The sequence below is a fragment of the Nothobranchius furzeri genome, chromosome 7 (genome assembly GCF_043380555.1).
Source record: "Nothobranchius furzeri strain GRZ-AD chromosome 7, NfurGRZ-RIMD1, whole genome shotgun sequence".
NCBI lineage: Eukaryota > Metazoa > Chordata > Actinopteri > Cyprinodontiformes > Nothobranchiidae > Nothobranchius > Nothobranchius furzeri.
Window position 1 is genome coordinate 49,523,023 of NC_091747.1, and position 8,609 is coordinate 49,531,631.

Below are 8,609 nucleotides of genomic sequence, written 5' to 3' on the forward strand. Positions count from 1 at the left end.
GTGAAGTTGTGTGTATTCATTTCTCTATCAACAATTCCTTGTTTTACCCTGTGTCATAAAGTTAAGTAGGCTACGGACAGTCCTTGTTTGTGTGAGACATATTAAGGAATCTGCCCGGAGTTTTACGTCGGCTCAGAAGGTAAAAACGCGAGTTGCTCTGAACTTAATGGGAGATGGACGAGACACGACAAAATCTTTCTTGCACTGTTACACCTGGTGTAAGGTTCTCTGACGTTCTGCTTCCAGAACATGCCATGACGCAGGAGACTGTTCACCGGCCGAGCATCGCTGGTCCCTCCGCCCGCCCGAACGGGCCCGTTTTAGGCGGGTGCCGCCGGTCGGGAGCAGTGGGGACTAGTGGCTGCGGTTCGGTGCCAGCTGCACTGGGTCGGAGGTGGTTCTGGTCTGCAATTCATGACGTGAATTCAAACAACATGCTGTTTACAGTCATAACGCTTTTTCTTTACTTTTATTTCTTCCAGGGGGTCAAAAACCCACCATCAACATCAAGGTTGGAAATAAACAACACTTTCTCTGCTACTTTTAAGCTGAATAAATCTCTTGAGCCTATGGTTAACCTCTCTGACAAACAGGTTGTGCTTAACCCTTTGTTTCCTAATGCTTCTCCTCTGTCATCCATGTTAAAGGCTGAACATCTCTCCAGCATGGGTGTGCAATCTTCAGGCTGTGATCCACCGCTTCAGTCAGAGGTCCGTTTTACTCGTCAGTCCGATTCATGCACAAACCAGCTTCTTTATCGGGGCGTGATGGAAACGTCAGCCGCTGTGAAACACTTGTGGTCTCCGGACGGAGCTACCATGCCATTTAAGGGGTTTGTGCCCGGACATCTTGACCTTTATGTGAATGACCTTGTCACTTTTCAGTTTGTGACCTCTGCTAATATGGTGGCCAATTCCTTTCTCCTTTCACAGGGGTGTGACTTAGTCTCGGGCCTCTGTGCTCTCTTTCCTGTGATTTCTCTTACAGGTGACCACGACGACACAGAAAACCCTGCGGTTTCCAGCAGTCCTGTGGTCAGTGGCGATATTAAAGGTGGCTCGGTGGTTGCTGCGCACACCTCTCTCACGGGCTCGGGAAGGCAACCCGGCCTGGGAGGTGTAGGTGCGTGCAGTGATGCTATGCTCGGGGCCCCTCCTGACAAAGGGGGGGTGCTGAGTGGCTCTGAGTTTTCCGTTGCGGACTTCAACCGGTTCGGGGGAACGCCTCCTCCGAGCGGGCGGGTCATTGCAGAAATCGACACTGACCTTCCACCAATTCAGCTGACAACATTGACCTCCGACCCGGAGTTAGGTGCTGCACCTTCTACGGGGCGGAGTTCTAGTCAGTCTGTAAATACTCTGGTTAAACCGGGTTTTTCTGATTCAGTGTGGGAACCTCCATCATTCTTGGGAATAAAGTATTCTTGGCTTCAGTTTTCAGGACAGACCATGTTCCTAAAGCTAGCATCATGCCTGTATCTGATTCTAAACATAGCTAGGTTTGCTTTGACACCCGTGACACAACCATCCTTGGATCACTCCTTTTCAGAACCTCCAAGTCCAACACCTCCAGGTCTTTGGACATCTGAACACCTACTCTTTCAGCACGATTCAGGTGACAATGTGCATCTTCTTGGTAATAGGGCTTTTAAGAGCTTAGGAACTGTTCTTTGTTATGCTTCTCCTGTCTCACAGACACGGCATAAGTTTGAGAAACAAAAGGGGGGTGGGGAGCCTCCTCCTGCTTTGCGAGCATCATTTTCGCATTTCCAGTTCACTACTATTTCTGATCACAACAAAGTCGCCTCCGTTAAGCTGCAACACAACTTTGAGCAGGTAAAATCAGGTTCTGATCTAACAGCTAAACCATCAGCTTCGCTCCAGTTCCAAACGGGACCCTCAGGTAAATTCAAACAAGTTTCCCTGTGGGTTCGTAACACAAGATACAAACAGTTTGATAACCAAATCGCTTATGAGCCTGCTCCCACAGATACGTCCAAACTCGTGTCTCTGTGGGTCCGCAATACCAGATTCAAAACTCTATTCTGACCGACTCTATTCTGACCGGATTCTTTTCCACTGACTGGTGGACCGTTACAAATTCTCTCGTTTGTGGGATGAATTTTTAACAAATGTGATATCCTTTGAGTTTTTTTTTTCAGGATACCTGCCTCCAGCCAGGGTCCTGTTACTAACTCACATCTTTAGGGATTACTAACCTACTGATTTACATTTTTAGAACTGATTTACATCTCTATCTTTTTATTAGTGCTTTGTGTAGCATGATTATATTTGATTACAAATTTGGTTTTATTTTGTTACTATTTCCCTTAAAGGGCCACAAGCCAATTTGCCCTTCATTTTCATGATTATTTCTTTTATATATATGCCTTTAATTAATGCAGCCTGCTGAGTCTCACATATCAGTTAGGATTTACTTTCTTTTATTTGTGTTTTCTCTGCATCACGTTTTTACATGACACGTAGAACAGGGTGCAGAACATTTCTTTAGAAAATTCACAAAAGGCACCCACATTTTCCCAGAGACACCCATAAATAGGTTTTGATTGATTTCTTTGTTTTGCATCAAATGCTATCTATCGTGTGGGCTGTCTCACTTTGTCTCCTTCTCCGAGCTCGTATGGACTACATCCCATCAGAGGGGTCGTCTTCACCATCCTTCAACTGGTTTCCTGTCGCATGGGGCTTCGGTCGTGGTTCGAGCGGTGTCGAGGTCGTCACTGGACTTCGCCTGGACTACGCCTGAGGAACACATCACCTGCCCAGCTCCGTGTGACACACGAGCTGCTTATCCTTTGAATACCTTTGCATTATTGCTGATGAAAATTAACTGCTATTGAAATAGCTCTGCTTTCAAGATTCCCTAAGTGGATTACTTTACAATGATTGCAACAGTTTTGGCCTTAATCATCTGATCAGGATAGACTCCCTTCTACACGAGACCTGTGGTGATGCTTCATCGTTCCTGCCTTCATCTGGGATGTCTACCTTCACGAGTGCATCACGTTATTGTGGTTGTGACGTCAGGTGGCCTCTGCTTGACCTCCATGTCGTCACAAAAAGGGGGGAATGTAACGTGAGGAAATATGGGTTTTCTGTCACAATGGTGGTGTTGGACGCAGCTGGGTCATAGCTGGGTCGCTGAGAACTTTCACCCACAGATTAAGACCTGAACGCCAGCGAGTCTGGGAGGAAACCATAACATCTGCCACCTGCAGTCTACCAGAAGATGTGTTTACATGAGTTGTACCCAGACCAAGTCAAAACATAAAGTTTAAACTTCTTTTTCGTGATTTTAATGTTAAAATAACCATTATCATTTTGCTCATTATAAATGTGTTTAATCAAATGAATGACTAGTATGCTTTGGGGTAATTATAATGGTTTAATGAATCCACACTTAAGTAGATAATGTTGAATGTGTGGTACTGACCTTCACACTCAAGCACACAAACATTCACACACACCCACACACATCTGCCCACAGTAAACTCCAGACACATTTGATGACGCACATGTTTTGCTTTGAGAAGAGAGGTTTTTGGTAAGTTTTCAGTTTTATGAGGCAGTTCGTGTTGGACAACGGGAGAGAACAGACCTGAAAACCAAAGGGGGGGCAGAGCCTGTTGGCTCGTTCTTCCCCCCTTTCACGCTGTTTCTGCCAAGCCAGGCAGAATAGCTGAATCGCGACTTCTAACGAAGACTCATTACCGAGTCTTTTGATTTCTGAGTGAATTAACTTAAGAAAGCGCATCGATAAAACGCTCTACCATCCACGTGTACCGAGGGCAACTCTGGACCGGTTCCGTTCGACACCTACGTCTCCTGTCAGCCGCCGGTGTCATCTGGATGAACCACAACATCCTCCACGGCCCGGATCCGAAAGAGGGTCCACAAGAGTTCGGTGAGACAGAGCACGGTTTTAGCGTTTGATGCAGTTCTCTGATAAGACCTAAGTTTATCCAAACCATCACTTCACTCAGACACCTGTTTCTTCCTGAAGCAAAATCAGACTCACACACGCATTCATGTCACAACATTCTCAATCTTCATAAATTCACCAGAAGGTCTATTTGAGCAAGAACAGCATATAAACTGTTAAAAGATTGTCCCACAAAGTTGCCAATGTGATTGTTATTTCCTGTTTGTCAATTTTCAAAATCATTAGTTTAATTTGAAGAATTAAAACTGTTAATCCTTCAAACTTGTTTCCTCATTGAACTGAAACACAGACACTCAGATATTATCGGCAGTTTATGGATGAAAACAACCTTTGAGTCTTCTGAACAATATAAAATTTGGTTATTGATTTATTAAAATTAATATTCCGAATTAATACGTAGCATGGTTTCTCTTTCATAAAAGAGCATAAATCCATAACGCTACAGTATCAAGCTGCAGGGTAGGATTTGGAAGAAGACTTGTGGACTAAGTACTTTATTGGAGAACACTGGATGTAAGGATTGTTTTGAGCTGGTGACTCTGTGGTGCGCAGGCACAGCTAAGAACGGTGAGTTGCAAGTATTGTTCTACGAGGTTCAGTAAAATTGGTTACTTTGTCTCAGGTTTTGATTGCATCTTTAATTGGCATACATAATCGGAATAAAACAACGAAGAATCTTAGCTTTTTAGTTAGTTATGTAGAACAAGTTAGTGACGCAAAACGGTGGATTTGACCTGGAAGTATATGTATGTAACATCCGCTGGACAGATTATAAACATGCAAAGGGGTTGATGAAAACACGGTTTACTGGGTCCCCCCAGAAAAACCCACTGCCCCTCCAGGTGAAGTCAGCGCCGGGTCTGAACCTCAGTTTGGAGAAATGGCGTTCCATTCGGACCACAATGATAAGCTAATGGCTAGCCGGCATTTTAAAACCATTTCAGTCTTAATATTTATTATGGTGAATTTTTGTGCATATACATTGTTTTGTAAAGATGTGTGCAGTGCAAACAGCAGTAGCAGCTAGCTGTAGCATCTCCTGGGTAGTTTCCTCAAAAAACATCAAAATAGTTCTGTAATGTAAAAATGATGTGAAAGTTTATGAAAGATTATAAACGGGACCTAAAGAAATGAACATTTAAAGATTAGAAACTTTTTTGGAACAGAATAACTGCTCCCTAACCGTTAGCTTGTCCATCTGGTTGAAACTGAACTCCAGACTGAGGTAGTTCCTGTTTCGCTAAAAGTCATTGGAGGTTGCTAAATCACCTAATATGCATAAATGACCATGTACGTTGTCACAGGAGACACACAAGTGAGAAAATTATCCTCAGAAGTAGGAACACATTTTCTTCTGTCAATTATTATCATTTTGTTGTCATGATCACCCAACCAGCGGAGGTTTTCCACCTGAGTGATGCGTGTGCAGTCTGGATGCTGAGGGGTGAACATCTCCTGTTATGGGGGCGTGGCCTACAGCATCAATCAGTGTTCGCTGAGAATACTAACCCTGCCTTTTGAAGGTGCCGTGTAACTTTTACAAAGTGTAAGACGCAGCAATTAGCTGCTATTAAAGCGGATGGATGCCTTCCCACCAGCCGGAAGCGGTGCGTTTTAGACACATTTGAAAAGTAGTGTTACATCGCTCCGCTACATATACTTTTTACCTGAATCTTTGACGCTCTTCTTCCAGAACACGTCAAGCTCAGCAGTACAGATGTCACCAGTTAGGAAGTAAAACGCCAGCAACTTTCAAAATAAAAGGCAGGTGCAGATTTCTTGTTGCTTATCTAGTAACATAAAAGTTGTGATTACCTGTGACACCTCTGTAACCAAGGTAACGACGACAGAAAATACACCACACATTTTTATAATACATGCTGTTGTCTTTCTCCTTGTTCGTTGCGTAAACTGGCGAAATCTTGCAATTCTCTGGCTCACGGTGGACGATGGGACACACAGCTGAGGAAAACGCGTCTATAACGTTACACGCTGCTTACGTGTCCAGTGGAAAGCTGCAGTAAGAAAGACATATTAAAGTATCAAAAAGTCTCCACTGACAACAACTTGCACTGCTTTTTCCTCACTAGGGTCTCAAGGAGCTGGAGTCAACAAGCGGGAGGTGGGGGACACCCTGGACGGGTCGCCTGTCCTTCACAGGGACACACAACCCGTCATAAACTCACTCACACCAAGGGACAATTTAGGGTTGCCAGTTAACCGAACATGTGTGTTTTTAGTCTGCAGGAGGAACTGGGAGCCCCAGCAGAAAGCCCACACATGCATGAGGAGGACATGCAAACTTCACGCAAGGAACAACGTAGGGGTATTCGAACCTTCCGCCTCTTCAAGGCAACGGCGCCACCGACTGCACCCCTAATCTTTTATTCATTTCTTTTGTTTGTTGAAAGCAAATTTGACAAAGTTATGTTCAATTTAAAAAGCCAGGAAATGTCTGTCAAAGTTCTTTTAAATGAAGTAAAAGTGTTGATATTTCTGCACCTTCTGTCATGTTTTGTTTGCGGCTAACCAAAGAAGCCAGCTCAGAGTTCAGCTCAGCATTGCAGCATAGCATGAAACCCTTCCGCCTGCCAGGTGTGAGCTCCCAAATTATGCCTCCCTCAAATGTGCACCAACAGTTTTGACGGGGGTGGGGGGGTGGGGACTGTACAGTGGTAAGAGACACTCAACAGCACCACCGTTCCAAAAAGAGCACACATACATCACACATTCGCCCAACACATCGTCATTTTTGTCACTTTTTCCTTTTGTGCGTGCACCTTCTTGTTTCTCCTCGCTTGTTCCTTTGATTGGCTTGATTCCACACTCATTAGCATGTCCCATTATCTTCTGGAATATTCAGGGGAGTGTTTCCAGTAGCTGTCACTCCAATTATAATAATATACAACATGGTTCATGACATTCAAGTTTCTGGAAGTGCTTCAGCTTTTTGTCAAGGTCCTCAGTCACACATGAGGGCTGTAGATTTTTCAAGGGCATCTGTTCCATGCTGGCCCAGAAGAGAGACAACACGGCGGAGGGGGGTGCTGGCGGTGCTGGAGTGGGGGTGGTGGGCTGTTTCAGCACAAGCTGGAATGATCCACCTAGAATTTGTTGAATCAAATCCTTGCACCTGGATATAATTGTCTTGCCGCTGTGCTGGGAGTTGTGGCTGCCAGAATGAGACCAAATTAGTGGCCCCAAAAATGGCGACCTGTCAAGACTCGCTGCTTCACCTGGTATCATATTTTACAGAGTCCAAACAATTTGCTCGCTTTGCTAGTTAATGATCACTTTGTTTATGGGGTTGGATATCCGATCCACTCAGATTTTCTCGTGAAGTCAAGCCGCACGACACCAAACACCACAGTGGGTACGACTTCCCAAAGTGCACCAACTCTTGGGTAATCATTTAAATATGCAGAAATCCAAACTTTTGTCAAACTTTTATCATATTTTATTTTCACAAGCACCTCTCAGCAGATTAACACAGAAGGTCATTGTTTTAGCAGTTTTCATAAAAAAATAACAACAAATAAGCAGGAATCTACGCTTTTCTTAATTCCTATAACCTACTGCACTAAATCAAATCATTAATATAAGCACACCAATTCATCACATGTGCAAACTCACTAGCGTGCACTTGCTTTGGGTCGTGTTACAGACTGTGTGAACGAAATGGAATAATTTCTACATAACTAAATTATGCAGTTTAAAAGAGTGCCAAGGATAAAGGATTGTAGTCGTGGGGGGTCCGGAAAATAACTCCTAACACTGATGAATCTTGTGGAAGATAACGCCACGCCTAAGCATTCTTTTTAAAAATATTAATGGAGCACCCTCTATTTATAATCCTGGATAAATTCCAGGTGTTTATGAGCGTTGTGTTATTCATCATCAGCTGTGACAAATTAGCATATTTTACCCTGCAGAAGTTTATCATCTGTAAAGTTTTCTGCTATAAAGAAAAGCACAGTTTTATTACAGCGTGCCGTGGAATGTACCTCGCAGGGTTGTGTTGGGATAATACAGCACTCACTCAAGTGACTAAAGTCTAACACCTGGGACACTACTTTTTTCACTTTTTTATTTGCATTTATTTATTTTACTTCTGGTCTGCAATGAAACCTGACAGAATAACCCCTAAGAAATTATTAAACTTTATCTTCCTGTGTTCTACTTCATCTTCAATTTTATCTGACCCTCTCTCACTCAGAAACTATTGAAGTTCATTTGTGGATTGTGCTCACTTTCCATGCTTCACTCTACTGAAAAGTACGGTTTATTTACCTTAATTAAAGGTGACATTCACTGATAAGGTGTAACTCTGACTTTCACATCCAGGCTGAAAGTGAAAATAGTCATACCTCTATCGCATCTATTAGCCACTAAAACACTTGGGTCAGGAAAAGAAACACATCTCTATGTCACACAGTAAAATTTACATTCCTGGACTTGCTTGCAACTATGTAAGCCTGTTGATTTAGCATCCAGGAGAAAGCAGAGTGTGTTTTGGCTAGTAAAAGCTAACTGTTAGCAATTGACCCTTTGTACGTGACACCACTCATGTGACCGCCCCCTTCGCCATGATGGGCGGCAAAAAGACCGTTTACACCCGTAGAAACTCCAGTGAAGGTAGTCAAAAC

The 8,609-nt window shown here is 43.5% G+C and overlaps 1 protein-coding gene across 1 annotated transcript; it reads left to right on the forward strand.

Moving 5' to 3' along the window:
- LOC139070602 (uncharacterized) lies at positions 1-2,256 on the forward strand. Its single transcript, XM_070553167.1, has 2 exons — positions 1-139; positions 247-2,256. The coding sequence occupies exon 2, from the start codon at positions 255-257 to the stop codon at positions 2,046-2,048; it is 1,794 nt and encodes a 597-aa protein (XP_070409268.1). The 5' UTR covers positions 1-139; positions 247-254; the 3' UTR covers positions 2,049-2,256.
- The last annotated feature ends 6,353 nt before the right edge of the window (positions 2,257-8,609 follow it).